Source organism: Pituophis catenifer, unplaced genomic scaffold, assembly GCF_029215685.1.
Source record: "Pituophis catenifer annectens isolate HBS135680 unplaced genomic scaffold, rPitCat1.0.hap2 SCAF_4, whole genome shotgun sequence".
Classification (NCBI taxonomy): Eukaryota; Metazoa; Chordata; class Lepidosauria; order Squamata; family Colubridae; genus Pituophis; species Pituophis catenifer.
Window position 1 is genome coordinate 111,185,854 of NW_027256884.1, and position 17,453 is coordinate 111,203,306.

The 17,453-nt window shown below is 39.4% G+C and overlaps 1 protein-coding gene across 1 annotated transcript in view; it reads right to left on the minus strand.

The window, feature by feature from the left end:
* The window catches only part of PARP4 (poly(ADP-ribose) polymerase family member 4), a 52,211-nt gene extending 39,846 nt beyond the window's left edge, over window positions 1-12,365 (minus strand). The window contains exons 1-8 of the mRNA XM_070943922.1: window positions 12,234-12,365; window positions 10,774-10,948; window positions 8,947-9,055; window positions 7,979-8,057; window positions 4,180-4,287; window positions 2,719-2,868; window positions 1,910-2,047; window positions 788-961 (exon numbers count right to left, since the gene is read on the minus strand). Of these exons, the coding sequence (XP_070800023.1) occupies window positions 788-961; window positions 1,910-2,047; window positions 2,719-2,868; window positions 4,180-4,287; window positions 7,979-8,057; window positions 8,947-9,055; window positions 10,774-10,948; window positions 12,234-12,365 (1,065 nt within the window). The remainder of the gene's footprint in view (window positions 1-787; window positions 962-1,909; window positions 2,048-2,718; window positions 2,869-4,179; window positions 4,288-7,978; window positions 8,058-8,946; window positions 9,056-10,773; window positions 10,949-12,233) is intronic.
* Window positions 12,366-17,453: the final 5,088 nt, after the last annotated feature.

Sequence of the window (17,453 nt, forward strand, 5' to 3'; positions counted from 1 at the left end):
TGTCCTAGGACATTGTTGATGTGTACAGCAACTTTGATTATCTCATTCCAACTGAAAAAGTTCTATGGTACTTGATTGAAAACCCTGAATTGCAGACATGTTTGTATTTGTTACATATTATTATTATTTTTTTAATCAATGTCTTGACAAATCTGAGTAATATGATTCCATACAGTCAAATTTTAACTCGTTCTACTGAACATAGATTTTTTTTGTTTGCTTCTTGATTTAGTACTGTTTTTGTATCCTGGTGTTTGTAATTCTTTTTTATTTTTATTTTATATAATTTGGTTTGGGTGTTTATTTCTAAACTGTTCAATTACAATCAAAATCAACTTTACAAAGCAATCAGCAAATACTGGCACTGGCTAATGTTCAATCAAGTATCCTAACTTGAAAGCTGATACTCACCAACTGCAATTTCAACAATATAAGGCACAGAGGAATATCTCCTTAAGAACCAAACTTCCCCATCCTGATATATATTCCAGAAAAATTTACCTGCAACTTGTTCAATTCCTAGCCATTGGCCATTCCTCACAGAGGGACCAATATAAAAATCAACCAATAAATATTTTTGAGAGTTGTAATTCAATCATGACCTCAATATCTCAAGTGTTTTTTTTTTAATTTCTTTTTATGATTTTGACTAAGAGATAGCAATTTTGGAGTATCCTTCAAGCATAAGGTCATATTTACAATTTAACTGCTGTGGAATCTATTATATTAACAATTGTTCTCATATATAGGAGGCATTGAAAAGTTGAATAAAGTCTGATACTGTTACCTGACAGAGATCCCGTTTAGTATATATCAATTTTTTGTTAACATTATCATCCAAAACGTTTTTGTGGGGTATGATTTTATAGAATTCTGACATGATTGCAGACAGCTCTGTTAGAGATCCTGTTTCTTCCCAAGACTTCTTTCCCCGAAGAAGAATGCCTTCAGCTCTACTCACCTTTTAAGGAAATACTTTGTATTAAAAGCTTTCTTTAAAGAAAAAGAAACATGAGATATAGGAAGAACAAACTGGGGAAATCTCCTGCCATCTTCTGAACTTCCCTTCACAAAGCTCTCACAGATATGTGAACTTCTATGCACCTAACCATATATTGTGACGGGAAAATATTTTTTGTTACTGCTAATGGATAGTCACATCCTAACTTGATCTTTTAGAATAGTAAAACATAATTCTATCATTAGCCAACAGAATATAGTTCAGACTCCTGGATATGTTTTTCTAATATATCTGGTGCAATGTCGCAAGTGAACTAAGTCCATGTAGCTATATTAGATATGTAAGTTGTGTTGCGGCACTAGCTATATCTATGGATTTCAGCCTCTAAAATTCAGTAACAGCACAATCATTGCTTGGGATTCTAGAAGCTGAGAGCAGAGAGGATGGGAAAAGCTGATGGAACCTATAATGACCAATCTTTATCAAGAAGATTGGAGAGGTTACTGGACTGGAAAGACCTGGGATCAAGTCCCCATTTGACCACAAAACCCACTGGATAATTTTCAAGCAGTCACTCTCATTGAACTATGGGAGTAAAAAAATGGAGAATGACTCCCCAAGTACCTTGCCTTGAGTTCCCAATGAACTGTGATTGTTAAGTGCCACAAAGTAGGTTAAAATAAAACAAGACATCAATTGAGTGCAGCATCTGCACACATTCCACAGCTACATAATTTAGTAATTTTCCATACAATAGTATGTGTACTTCAATAAGGAACAGACAGATAATTATTTATGCAATTAGATGATATGCATGTTTCATGACATACTAATCCCAACTGTGGAGAACCTTGTCACAATTTAAGAGATAAAAAATACGTTTGCCTAACATTTCATTTCTGTTCACATGCTCTAGAAGGACTAATATTTTCAAGCAAAGTTGCATACATCATTGAGGCTGATTCTTGTTATGGGTTTATCTAGCAGACCATTCAGGTGTCCAACTGCTTCGGTCCAGATAAGTTCCACAAACCTACCAACTTCTTCAGACAAAACACTGGAACTGACTGCATCTGCTATAAGCATCTGTAAATAAAGAATTAGAACTAAGATGCTAAAAGACAATCAGCAACAAAAAAAAGTTGAAAATAAAGCCAGTTCACTAATTAACTGCATGTATTGGTTGCATTCAGGATAAACTACACAATATATTTAAAATATTAAAAAATTATGAACAAAATCCATTTATTTCCACTTTTAACTTCAAATGTACTTTTAAAATATGTTTAAAATTCCTGACACAAAACTAAACATGGGTTATCAATTTTTTTAAATATCTATTTTTATTTGCAGTATTAGTAAGGTACAATCCACAAGCATAATCGTGCCAGTTAGATATGCTTATGGCTGAGGAACTGCTTGTGCTATGACAGAAACCACTACATATAAGAGGGATGTGAAATACTCTGGATCTGATTTCAAACAACAACCCTGTTGGATGTCACCTCTGATAAACAGTAGTGTCTTCTTGATGTGTTTTTTTTTTCTTTCTGTATATGACCAGGAAGACACTGAGTTAGGATGACCTAAGCTAATTCTGGCAACTAAAAAGAAACAATTGCTATGAGAAAAACTAGCATTTGCATTTTGCTTTACATAAAAAAACAGCACAATAGAGATCTGAGCCTTGGAAATCTTTAAAGTCTTCTTGATTCAATTAAATCATTAAATAAGAGAGTTTTTAAAAACATACTAACCTCTTGTAATTTTTCTGATACCAAATATTCTGCTTGATATGGAAAGTCTTTTCTTAATTCAAAACCTGTCTTCTTTAAATCTTGAATAGAAAGGGCATAGAGTCTTCTAGCTTCTTCAGAGGTCTTAGCTGGCATCAGTTGTTTTTGTTTCTAAGAAAAAAAGTATGCCGTTAAAATTATTAATTTAAAAATAAGAGGGGAAAGTTCTAGAAAACCCACTATTTATCTTATGGCATTATGTAAAAGGCTGTCATTTTGAAAGGAATGTGCCTGCTTCAAATCTCTGTTCTAAACGTCTGCAACAGTTATGCCCTTGAGAATAGTAATTCCACAATCTTTTCTATAGCTAGCCTGGACATCTAACATCTCCTTATCCATGTTGCTCTCTAATCTGCACTGAATGACCCTAGGTATTATTATAAATTTGTGTTGCTGTTTATAATTATGTTTCTTTAATTAGTCAGAATAATCTGACTTTAACTTTCTCCATCTGCAAAATGTTCAACTTTTGAACCAATTCAACTTCCTTTATCTGCAAAATGTTTCTGTAGAAGTAGGGGATTTGGTTAAAGCAGTAACTGCAGCACTCATTGTTACAGCAAGCCAACATTTATCTATTCATTTCATTTCTGCCCTAAAATGATGTAAATGATTCTTAGCAGATTAATTAATTATAGAAACATTAAAACATCCATGATAAATCTTCTGTATCTCCTCAGCTCCCGCCAATTCCTGGTAGTGGGGAAATGAGAGCTATTTCTTCTTGGCTTACCTAATAGTTCAAGTGTTTTTCTTGTGAGACTGGTCTATCAGGGAACTTGGTCTACCCAAATATGGGACAGAGCATACTGCTTCTGCTTTCATCTTTCAGTCCCAATCCAGGAGCTGAAAGGCAGTCTCTTCCGCAAACAAACTATTTTGTGTTGTAGGTAAATTTAAATTTAACACCTAATAGTTCAAGCCGATTCAGGTTGGAGAAAGTGGTCATACAGGTGCCCATGTCCCAAGAAGCCATTAGTATTAGCTACTCCTCACCTCACCACTTCTTAGCTACTTTCTTGTAGGTTATCAGTATGCTGTGTCAATAACTAGATTTGTCAAGAGAACAGAGATATTACTGCTGATGCATGTTAGATAATGGAGAGGAGAGGAATTTAGCTTCATTGATTATAGAAAGGCCTTTGATTGTGTTGATCATGTCAAGCTATGAAATATCCTCGGGAAAATTGGAAGACATGTTCAGGAAAAGAAGCCATGTCAAGAGCTACCTCTACTAGGCTAACCAGTAATATGATTTTTTAAAATTTATACTCGACTATATTAATAACTAAAACTATTAGTCCTTTAAAGTCCAGAACGTAACAGAGCAAGATAAAATTTTGATCTAAAACAATAAACATTCAGTAGCATTCAAGATAACAAAAAAGCTAATATGTATTCATAAAAGCCTTCCGAACTTACTGGGCGTCCTTCCAGCATGCTGTAATGTGCTCTTATACAAAATGGGTAACTGCATTCCTGCTGAAAGCACTGCATTTCAAGAACAACATATTCACCATGTGCTGCAATCTGAAAAAAAAAGGCATTATAATATTTGGTTACAGCAATACAATTAAGGACAAAAATTAAACCAGAAATTAGATAATTTTATTAAAATATTAAATATATTAGTTAAATTCAGTCAATGTAATTATTCCTAAATACCTGTTGTTTACCTTCTATTATATTAAGAATATTTCGTGGCAAATTTTGGAATGTTTCGTGCTTTGGAACTCTTTTCCAACTGCTTTGTTAAAAATCTGACTGATAAATGCAATGGTGGAAAAAAAATTAAGTAATTTGTTCTTACATCCAGAAATAACAAACTATTTCCGATTCTGGCTTCCACTGATCAACTATAGTTAATTGTAATGAATGAAAATTCCTTGTTTGTATAGAATAGCATAGCAATTTGAAGTTAATTTAAAGTAGAAAATAAATGTTTCTGTTACCTCTGGAATTTTATTAAAGGAGGACAGAATGAGTGTTGGAGCTTTCTGTAGGTTGTTTGCATGATGCTAAATCATATCTGAATATATTAAATAAATATAAAATAGACCTTAGGCATGTGAAAGCATATTATGTATATAATATGGATACCACACCAGCCACGACTCCAGGGGAGGGGCGGAGGAGTGGCGGTAGTTATTAAGGAAAGTCTTAGGCCTAGGGAGGTCACTGTTCCTCAGGTTGGCGGGTGTGAATCCCTCCTTTTGAAATGGGACCCTGGAGTTCAGTCTGGGCTGTTGATCACGTACCTCTCCCCCAGCTGCATGACCTCAGCCCTGCCCGCACTACTAGATGTCTTAGCCGAATTGACGGTGAAACTCCCCAACCTTTTGTTTGTGGGAGATTTCAATCTGCCATCAGCCGGTGAGTCATCTGAGTTGGTGCGGGAGTTCATGACCTCCATGACGGCCATGGACCTGACTCAGATTGTACAGGGCCCAACTCATATTGGAGGACACACACTGGACCTTATTTTTCTCTCTGGACAGTGGATAAATGATCGTGGGGAGGGAACTCTATCTATTGACCCTCTGTCATGGACCGATCATTCCCTCCTTAGACTCGACTTTTCCTCCGCCATCCCCCGTCGCAGGGGTGTGGAACCAGTAAGATGGTTCCGCCCAGGCGCCTGATGGAACCCGAAAGTTTCCTGATGGAGCTTGGGTCATTTCCCGCCTCTTTAGCCCACGATTCATCTGAGACCCTTGTCGCGGCCTGGGAACAGGCTGCGGTGGGGGCCCTGGATCGAATCGCGCCTTTGCGGCCTCTGATCTGACGCAGATCCCGGGCGGCTCCTTGGTTTACCGCGGAGCTCAGGGAAATGAAGCGTCGGAAAAGACGCCTGGAGGGTGGTTGGAGATCCTCCCGATCTGAGTCCGACCGAACACAACTAAGAACCCATATTAGGTCTTATCTTGTGGCGATGGAAGTAGCGAAACGTAACTATTTCGCCACTCTCATTGCATCTGCAGAAAATCGCCCAGCAGCCCTGTTTAGAGTGACCCGCTCCCTCCTTAATCAGGGAGCGAGGGAGGACCCCTTACAAGGCCGTGCTGAGGACTTTGCACAGTTTCTGCAAGATAAAATCACTCAGATTCGGACCGGGTTGGACTCCGATTGGACAGAGTCCGTTGAGGTGACAGGGCCTAATCTCGGTGGAGACATCTGGGTTGAGTTTGAGCCTGTTTCATTGGATGACGTGGACAGGATTATGGGTAGGCTGGGGTCTTCCACATGTTTACTGGACCCTTGTCCCTCCTGGCTTGTTTCGGCAGCCAGGGAGGTGACTGGAGACTGGATCCAGGCTATTGTCAACGCTTCACTAAAGGAAGGGGTCTTTCCCGCTGCGCTTAAAGAGGCGGTGGTTCGACCCCTCCTTAAGAAGCCTAACCTGGATCCTGACGTACTTAACAACTACCGTCCAGTCTCCAACCTTCGCTTTTTAGTGAAGGTTGTTGAGTCCGTGGTGGCACAGCAATTCCCTCAATTCCTGGAGGAAACTGACTACCTGGATCCTTACCAATCTGGTTTCAGGCGTGGCCACAGCACGGAAACGGCATTGGTCACCCTAGTAAATGATCTCTGGCGGGCCAGGGATGGGGGTTGCTCCTCCATCCTGGTCCTTCTTGACCTCTCAGCGGCATTCGATACTATCGACCATGGTATCCTGCTGCAGCGGCTCAGGGGGATAGGGTTAGGAGGCACTGTTTTACAGTGGTTCTCCTCCTATCTCTCGGGCCGTCTGCAGTCTGTTTGGGCGGGGGTCAGGGATCCTCCCAGAGGCCTCTCACTTGTGGGGTGCCTCAGGGCTCGGTTCTCTCTCCTCTGTTCTTTAATATCTATATGAAACTGCTGGGTGAGATCATCCGTGGTTTTGGGGTGAGGTATCATCAATATGCTGATGATACCCAGCTTTACATCTCCACCCCTGACCACCCTAGGGATGCCCTTTCCGTGATGTCCCACTGCCTGGAAGCGGTGCGGGTTTGGATGGGGAGGAACAGGCTTAGACTCAACCCTTCCAAGACTGAGTGGCTGTGGATGCCGGCATCCCAGGATCTGGAGGTTCCATCCTTAATGATCGGAGGTGAAACCCTTCCTCCCTCCGACAGGGTCCGCAACTTGGGTGTCCTCCTGGATTCTCGGCTGTCTTTAGATGACCATCTGACGGCCGTAACCAGGGGGGCCTTCGCACAGGTCCGTCTTGTGCGCCAGTTGCGCCTGTTCCTAGACCGGGATGCCCTCGCCACGGTCACTCACGCCCTTGTTACCTCTAGGTTGGACTACTATAACACCCTCTACATGGGGCTGCCCTTGGGATGTGTCCGGAGGCTTCAGCTAGTCCAAAATGCAGCCGCGCGGGTAGTTACGGGGGCATCTAGATACTCCCGTGTAACACCTCTCCTGCGTGAGCTGCACTGGCTACCGGTGGCACTCCGGATACGTTTCAAGGTGCTGGTGCTCACCTATAAAGCCCTTCATGGCTTAGGCCCGGGGTACTTGCAGGACCATCTCCAGCCGTTCTCCCATCGTCCTGTGCGCTCTCAGAGTCAGCCTCCTCAGGGTGCCGTCGGCCAAACAATGTCGGCTGACGACCCCCAGGGGGAGGGCGTTCTCTGTGGGAGCCCTGACCCTCTGGAATGGATTGCCCACTGAGCTCAGGACAGCCCCCGACCTTCTTTCCTTCCGTCGCGAGCTGAAGACGTGGCTCTTCCGCCAATTAAACTGATCCGTTTGGGGGTACACTGGTATAATTTTAAATCGTTTTTAATTGGGTTACTGATTTTAATTTGGTATTGTATTGTGATTTGTATTGAAGTTGTCATTTTGTAAGCCGCCTTGTGTCCCTAGGGAGAAAGGCGGCATATAAATCGCAATAAATAAATAATAAATAAATAAATATTTCTTCGTTATTTTATTAAGTTTCCCAGATACAGATTGTTTATCATGCCTCTTGGAATTATTCATACAGCAATTATTATACAACTACCTGATTTCTTTTATGAACTAATTTCTAGTTACAAAAATAACAAATATAACAAAATAACAAAAATAACTATAGTTTTAATTAATGGCAAGCAAAAATCAGTGGCTTAATACATTTGATATACATGCAAATGATGCAGGTATAGTTTACTTTTGCGTTCCTGTACAAATAAACACATAACTTTCTAACCTTATGTTAGAAAGGACATTAACAAAGAAAAATTACCTTTTCAAGGATGTCATATTTTGCAAGCTCAAACTCTTTAGGAAAATATGGAACATATTCATCTTTATCTGAATACCATCTGGAACAAAAAAAATGTCAGATTCTTATTTGTTGCTGAATATGGATAAGACCGTTGGAAATAATCAGAAGGCTAATGGAAATAATGAGGTTTAACTTTTCCAAAGCCAATGACAGAAGGCTCTAGTCTCCAAAACTGTGCTACAGGTTGTCAGGGTTAGATAGTGAAGTTGATTTTCTTCAGGCTCGGCTGTGGTAAGCTTCCAATTTAAGACTGGGAACACAGATCTTCCAAGGTGGCAAATGGAGCAGTTTCTACTGGCCAGAGCTCACAGCAATTCCCACTTCCAGGGTCTTTGGTTCTCTCCATTCTCCATAGCAATGAAGCGACTAGAGTTTCATGGTAGTCCTGGTAGACAGGTAGTTCTCCACTTACAACCACAATTGAGGCCAAAATTTATGTTGTTAAGTGAGACATTTGCTAAGTGAATTTTGCAGACATTTAATGACCCAATTGGCACCCTCCATTGTTTTATTTCAATACCCATGCTCCCCAGCTAGCATGAAGTCTAAAATATCTTGAGTACACTGGGTACAATCATAAACATAATAAAAATCCTAGTCCTGATTCCTTCCACGGATCTCATCATATCAGCCTTACACTTTATATGGCCTTTTGCTGCTAAAAAAAAGTTTAACAATAAACATGCTGCCATTTTACCTCTCGTCTTAAAAAGGAAGAATATAGAATTTTCCTAATCGAATGCAAACTCTCAACTCCTTTGTCTCTTCAGCCAACTGGAGAGGAACTGCTTTTCTATAATTTGTTCCCTTAACTGAGCATGCAACAAACTGACCCCAGAATAATCTGCATATAATGCACTGAATTCTCCTATCCCCAAAAGAACTTGGTTTCATTTTTAAACAAACATTATACGTAAAGAAGTTACCTTAGTTTTTCTAAGTTTCTGCTGTCATCCCATTTATGCTTGTGATTCTCCTCAGAAACATCTTTTTCCTTAGGGCTGTCATCGCCATTCATTAAGGTAGTTTCTGTACCTATTTGTCATGAAATAGTTACTTTATATCTATTAATTTGAATGAGTACATAAAAAATATAAACAGAAGATTAGAAAAATGGACTACTGGGGCCAATCTTAACATCTGGCAGAGTAATGCAGCATTTCAGCCACAAAGGACACCAAATTTTTCTCTGATTTAAAGTTATTTTGGCCTTTTCATGCCGAGTAGGGTGCTTATGATGCTGCTGTGACAGAGTGAAGGATGCCATATGACCATGATGGTGAACCTATGGAACGCGTGCCACAGGTGGTACACATAGCTATATCAGTGGGCATGCGAGCTCAGCTCTGGTAGGTTGTTTCTCCGACCCTTCTCCGGAAGGCCTCAGGTGGGGGTGGGGAAGGCCCGTTTTTCTCTCTCACCTGGCTCCAGAGCCTTTCTAAGAGTCTGGGGAGGGCGAAAACAGCCTTCCCTACCCCCCCGGAGGTCCTCCGGAGGCCGACAATGGCCCGTTTGCCAATTTTTTAATTATTATTATTTTATTTTATTGCAATTTATATGCCACCCTTCTCCCGAAGGACTCAGGGCAGCTTACAAGATAAAAATTCAACAATATGAATTAAATATAAATTAAAATCCAATTAAAATTAATTAAAATTATTACAATGTAAAAAACCCCTCAACAGGGGGCGGATGAAAAAGTCACGTCTTCAGTTCGTGGAGGAAGGAGAGGAGGTCGGGGGCTGTCCTAAGCCTGGTGGGCAAACTGTTCCAGAGGGTTGGCGCTCCCACAGTGAACACTTTCCCCCTGGGGGCCGCCAGCCAACATTGTCTGACAGCAACCTGAGGAGGCCCGCTCTGTAAGAGCACACAGGACGATGGGAGGATGGCAGAAGATGGTCCTGCAAGTACCCCAGGCATAAGCCATGTAGGGCTTTATAAGTGAGCACCAGCACCTTGAAATGAACCCGGAGGACCACTGGCAGCCAGTGCAGCTCGTGCAGGAGAGGTGTTACACAGGAGTAACGAGAGGCTCCCGTAACAACCCGCGCGGCCGCATTCTGGACTAGCTGAAGCCTCCGGGTGCATCCCAAGGGCAGCCCCATGTAGAGGGTGTTACAGTAATCCAACCGAGAAATAACAAGGGCATGCGTGACTGTGGCGAGGGCATCCCGGTCTAGGAAAGGGCGCAACTGGTGCACCAGGCGTACCTGTGCGAAAGCCCCCCTGGTTATGGCTGTCAAGTGATCTTCTAAAGACAGCCATGAATCCAGGAGGACACCCAAATTCCCACCGGAAGTTGGCAAATGGGCCATTTCTGGGCTCTGGAGGGCTTCTGGGGGGGTGGGGAAGACTGTTTTCACCCTCTCTAGATTCCTAAAGAGGCTCTGGAGCCAGGTGAGAGAGAAAAATGGGCCTACCGGGCCATCACGTGCCAGGAGCAGGGAGAGCGTCACGTGCGCATGCATGGGGGCAGGGTGCATAGAATTATGGGTGTGGGCACATGCATGTGCGCCCCCCGCCCCCCCCCTCCTGGCACGCAGTGGCAAAAAGGTTAGCCATCACTGCCATATGATGTTTTGCTTCTTGTGGCAAACTGGGAAGATTTTATTGAAATTCTAACTTCATATTTTCAGATACAGTAATGGGGAGAAGATTACCTACTAGCCATATAGTTTAGTACTTTTAGGTTACTTGTATAGATGGAAATTCTTTTGAATAAAATGTATCTAATTCAAAAGAAGCTTCCTTACCTGTTTCACAGGGCGCTGTTTGGGATAGCTCATAGTTCTCACATTGTAGAAGTTTTCTTTCTTTGATGGAATCCCATATGAAATCAACATTTACCATAGGCAGCTCATACTTCTGGATGGTTTTTAGATGGCTGGGGCTGAGTGCATCAGCATCTTCAGTGACGACATGAGTGCACTAAAATTACATTAGATAATTACCGAATTATCACATGGAGCATAACCCTTACTGCCCCATGCTTCTACAAAACCAGGATTCACATGTTATTTTTAAACAATTGGACATACTTTTAACATACTTTCTTTCACACTGACAATCTGTTTAATCATTTACAGAATTTTTAATCTCTTTATCTGTCTGTTTCTTAGAAAGAAGTAAATTCTTCCTTGAGTCATATTTGAAGATTTCTTACCAAAGTATTGAAGTGATTCACCTTTGTTTTCTCCTCCCTAGTTTTGGGAGGAATTTATTTACAAAATAAATCTTGTAACCAAGAACATATGTTTTAAATTGTAGCTTTTCTAGTAGATGTTCTTATTTAACAATGTGTATCAAAACACATGTGCATGTGTATCAAATTCATACTGTCAGTAACTTTTTAAAAGACTTTTCTCATAACAGGTAGAATACAAAGAGATTTTACATTTCTTATGGAACTCCTATAAAAATTCAAATTTTCTTCATTCCTGTAACAGTAAATCATGGTGTGCTATTATACCAGAACAGGCTGAGTTCCGTTTTCCCTTGCTGCCTATAATTTTAGATACTGCAGCCTTGACATCCCAGAAGGAGTAAGTTGGTGACATAAAATCTACTCTATAACATATAAAAGACACAAGGCCTAAACTAAATCAGTCATAATTAGCATTCGTTGAAGTGAATATTTTATCCAACCGTGTTTCATTCTATACCAGGGATCTGCAACCTTAAGTACTCAAAGAGCTATTTGGACCCGTTTCCCACAGAAAAGAAAACACCGGGAGCCACAAAACCTGGGTGGGCATGGCCAACTCAATGTCACTCACTTTCACCAGTTACATGAACACCCCCCACCCAAGCCATGTCTACCCAGCTGGTCATTAGGGCAGAGAACCAGTTGTTAAAAAACACCGGGAACCACAAAATTCTTTTGACATATCTCTCTCTCCCCTCCCTCTCTCTCTCTGTATCTCTCTATGTCTCTCTCTCTCCCCTTCTCTCTGTATCTCACTGTCTCTGCCCTGGCCGCTTCTCCATCCCCCGCTGTCACCCGTACCTTCTCAGACCAGGCGAGGAGAGACTGGGAGGGTGAGGGGCGGGGCCAGCCAGTGGTGGGATCACCTGAAGGGAGTCACAGCAGAGGGCCCAAAGAGCCGCATGCGGCTCCGGAACCGCAGGTTGCTGACCTCTGTTCTATACTGAAACTCTTTCTTGAATTTGCTGTTCTCTCTACCAAAGACCAAAGATGTACGGCTAAACATACCTCTTGATTTAATCCAAATGCAATCTGCCCACCATTTTCCTTAATGGACTTTTTCAGTCGGTTCTTTTCTAGAATTGTTAACTTTCTGATTCTCAGAAAGAATGTACAGCCAGCAAAAATTGCAATTGTCATCCTGCAAAGCAAATTTCAAATCAAAATAGTTCCAGCAAGGATATTTTTTAATTACTTTGGGCCATGATGACTTCGATTTGCAGTGCTAACCTGAGCATGCCCAGGAAGAGAAAGCTTCAATATCTACTCAAGACATGTTTACAATATGGCTAGCTTCATGATCATCATTAGTTACAGTCAATGACCCAGAATGCATAATACATATATATATAAATAAACTAAACATCTGAATTCAAGTTCAACCAGATGCATAAAATAAATAGCTACAATGTTACATGATGAATAGAAATGGTGACTGAGTGAAATTTGGTCATCCTTCTGAACATTAGAAAAAAAATAAAATAGACTGTAGGAGTCCTTGACTTATAACTGTTCATTTAGTGACTGTTCAAAGTTACGTCGGCACTGAAAAAAGTGACTTATGACCATTTTTCACACTTACGACTGTTACAGCTTCCCTATGGTCACATGATTTACATTCAGATGCTTGACAACCGATTCACATTTATGATGGTTGTAGTGTCCTGGAGTCATGTGATCCCCTTTTGACACGTAAAAGTCAATGGAGAAATAAGGTTCACTTAACAACTGTGTTACTAATTTAAGACCTGCAATGGTTCACTTAACAAATGTGGCAAGAAAAGTCATAAAAAGGGACAAAATTCACTTAACAAATTTCTCACTTAACAACATACATTTTGGGCTTAATTTATAAATTGAAGACTACCTGAATTCAGCCACTGGGACTTATTGTGACATATTCTAGGAGCCACTCTGAAATTAGATAAGAGGCTGACCAATTCAGCAGATTCAAAACCTGATTTGAGAGACACTTTTACAATGTTTTCTTCAGGTTACAGCTGGAAAATGCTGAAGACTCCCCACCTGCAGTGAGAGAAGAGGAGAATGGAATCCAGCTAGCTGGTAGCATTATTATCACTTATTTGTGGAGAACTCCCTTGACTTGATCTAAAGGTTCAGTATGCAAAGGAAAATTGATTAGAATAATTGTTAATTCTTAGATTAGTTGGCAGGATGGCATGACTGGTTTTAAACTTTTAATCAATTTTTTCACTCCTACATGAATATGCAAAGGACTGAAACTGTGAGTTTCTGCATTCAAAGCACACCTTCTATTTACTGGTTTGTTTTCTGTATAAGTTTTTTAGCCTAAACTGTTATCATGGTTTGAGGTTAGTTTTTATATCTTTACAGCTTTACTTTTCAGATTCCATTATTATATACTTATTTGTATCTTACAGCAGGCAGGAGGAATAAATAAATAAATTGATCCCATTTCCAAAGAGTTAAATAATAAGTTTAACCATGACAATGACAGTAAAAGAACAAAAGAAAATGCAAAAGTACATTAAAATAGAGTAAAATTGGCTTGTACCCTGGGATAAATTAGGATATCATTATCTATAGTTTACTGAATTAAGCACAACAATGAATTAGAACAAGACAATGAGTTATATAATGTGGGGTTTTTTTCAGCTTTGCGTCATATATGAATCCAACAGAGAAGCTTTAGAGAACAAACTTATGCGGGAAATTAAACAAATACTAGATTGTTAAATTTCTAGATAATATTCCCTTCCCATTAGTGCTACTTAATAAACAACTATTTCTAATATGTCTGTGTCAATTTCAGATCCAATGTCCACCAAAGCAGTTTATATACAAATTACTGAAATATGTGTGCACTGAGATTATTGAAAAAAAGCAGTTTGAAGCATTCTACAGTCCAGAAGAGAATGTCTAATAAGTTAAGCAATCTGAATTAGTTAGCAACAATATCAATCGGAAATCCAGTACATTTCACCAGTGAAATGAAGTGGATTTCAAGAATCATTTAAAATCTGATTAATAAGAGCAAAGATTACACGCCTTAGGACAAAGTTCCGTAAGTGTGAGTATTACACAGTGAATCTTCCATTGTCAGAATTCATTTCTCAGCTTTTCAAATGTTCTAAGTTTCATTGGCACAATGCCTAGAAGGCCAATCACTACTAATTCTGGTGCCACTTATTTTTGAGTAATCATACTATATTATTTCTGAAAGCAAATCTTATCTACTCAGAAGTCATAATGAATGGAACACTGTACTTTAAGGTAAATATGTATCTTTAGGATTGCTACCTGAAGCGGAAAAAACTGTCGGTGAAAATACCCCAGAATACACTTTAAGGAACACTTTAAGTAATGCTATGAAAATGCAATATGGTTTAATTTGGTCCAACTCAATGTGTTGTTAGCATACAAAACACTGTCATGTTGCCATACTCATGCAAATAACTAAAGTACATATAGGGAGGGAAAAAAGGAGGGAAGTGGGTGTTTCACCAATACATACTTAACAGTGTTTTTCACATAATGAAGCCCTGAGCCAAATTTAATTTAGTGTCATTTTATAGAGAGACTATTTTTGGCTGCGTCAGCATATACAATAGAAGAGTTCAAAGCTCATTATATTACAACATTTATGTTAACTAAAGTTATACAAAAATTAGTGTTATGCAAAAACAGGAATTCTGATTTAATTATTGCAGAAGGCTACAGTGGCTTAATGCAAACATGAAAATATATAATATTCTAGATGTAAAATAAATGTTGACTCTAGGTGAATTCATTGTTAAGTTTTGTGGTTCTTAATAAAATTTATTTGTTGCAGTGACACTGCAGTATACACAGTATGTTTTTCACTGTAGGTAACAGGCATGTATATTATTTAGTATTAAATACAGATGTTCCTCTTAATCAGAATACAAATGAAATTCGTATTTTTATTTATGATTCTCATAGTCAAATAGTTTATGAGGTTCTAGCAACTAACTAGAAGAAAAACCAACACAATCTGAAAGGGAACAAGATCCTTTCACCTTATGTAGTGTTAGTTCCTTTAACGCCTATAGCTCATGCATCCATTCTGCATCAACTTCCCTCTGCCTGTACTGTAAAATTGCTGTTTATCGTTCCACTATAGAAGACACAACAGTTACAGTAGCAAAATTATCAAACAAAACATCACGTTTCAGCAAATTATGAGATTCAGTTAAAATGCCATTCCTCTTGTCGGGATTCATCTGAAAATCCAAACGAGAGTAAGATTTAGAAGGCTACTTGCCTGCTGGCTGCTTTTCCCCCCCACAATTTCGCAGCAGAGACTTCCTGGTTCCTTTCCCTCAAGGGAAGTCCAAACCAAGTTGTATTAGGTTTCCAAAGGGAGGGAGCTGATACATTCAGCTTTACGGAAGCAAAACCACCAATAAAACTGTTCCAGGTTGTGAATCAACAACAAACTGTTTTTTTTTTAAAGACATGCGCCCTCTCATGAGCTATATGAATATTTCATTTTTCCTATCCTATAAAGCCGGGGGGGGGGGGGGGGAGGACGGACGGCAGAAGGAAATTTGTCGCAAAACTAACGCATCTGTAAGAGCATCCATTCTCTGATAATTTAACCCTTAATTAGCTGCATTAAGTATGGTCCTGAGATGGAAGCTAATTTGTTGCGAGAAGGTTTAGTAGAAGGAAAAAATGCAAGTTAGAAATAGTCCACGAGAATTTCCTAAAAGTGATGTATATTTAGCCCTTCAAAAAGAAACCCCTCTATCAAATCTGGCTGAATCATTTGGCTTAATTTTTAGACTTCTTGATTTCTTCTCCATTCTTTCTCTCTCTCTCTCTCTTTTTTGAGCCAACAGTCCACTTTTTTCACATTATGTTCACTATTTTTTTTCACAAAATAGTGGACATTTTTTTTATTCAAAAGCTTTATGATGAAATGGTACGTAAGTTTTGCGAGTCAGAATTCCATGAAGTTTTGCGCCACGTTCCAACACGTTGGTTAAGTTTGTTTAAAGCGGTCGAAAGACTTCTTTTAAACTGGATACCTCTAAAATCGTATTTTATTTCTCTTGGATCTGATGAGAGCCATAAGGTTATCTGGAACCTTATTTCGGATCAGGAAAATGAACTCGCAAAGGACGACGAACCAACAATTTCAGAATTGTATTTATATTTCATGCACTTCTTCATGTCAATAATGCAAGACACCCTACTGAAGCTGGAAAGCAAGAAAATTCTTGCATGTGAGCTTCACATTATCATGTGTAAGCTGCGTGATTCTTTGCAAAAAAAATACGATGAGCAGTTTTTTGGAATGAAAGTTTTATTTGCCTTATGTAAAAAACATTTGCCTGAGAATGCCGTGCAAAAGAAAGAAGCCATCAATGTGTATCAAAGAGCCATTGCGTACCTAGAAAAGGGGTATAATTTCACTGATTCAGTATATGAGATGCTAAGTTGTTTCAATCTAATTGATCGCAATAATCCTCCAACTTTAGAAGAAATGATGAACATCTGGTTATTATCACCATGGCAAGAAGAACTTCCACCCAACACTCTCTTCGATGAAATTTCTGCCTTAGAAGAAGTTTATGTTCATCTGCAGGGCGATTCATCCCTTGATAAGTGGACGTACTTTTTCAAGAAAGAGCCAGCTCCGAGTTTACTGAAAGTGTTCCAGTATTGTGCATCAATTCCGGTATCAAATGTAAACGTTGAACGAATTTTCAGCGTCATGGGAAATTTGTGGACTGACGAACATAACCGACTGCTTGTACCATCAGTTCGAAGTGAACTTTGTATATTTTTTAATATTTCTCAATGTTGTACTGAAATTAAAGAATTATTCCTTAAACACAAAGAATTGATCCGCTTGTCCGCTATTTTTTGGAAGCAGACCTGGCAACCCTATTTGGGATATCTTATATTTTAATGAAAGCATTGGTCTACAATGGAGATTGGCCAATAGTAAAATACTTCATAAAAGTGACACATTACCCTGATAAAGTAATTCTCACATGTTCTGGATTTGTATGAGACACAGGTCTATAAACATCATCTAAGTTTGCTTCAAACAATACTATAAAATGAAATGCAGCTGGTTACATTTGTGGTACTCTGTGTTATGCCAACACAGCCATAGTTTGAAATTAAATTTTATACAATGTGAAAAATCTCCCAGGGCGATTAGTAAGAACAATAACAATATTCTGACAATATTACAAATAATTGATTGTA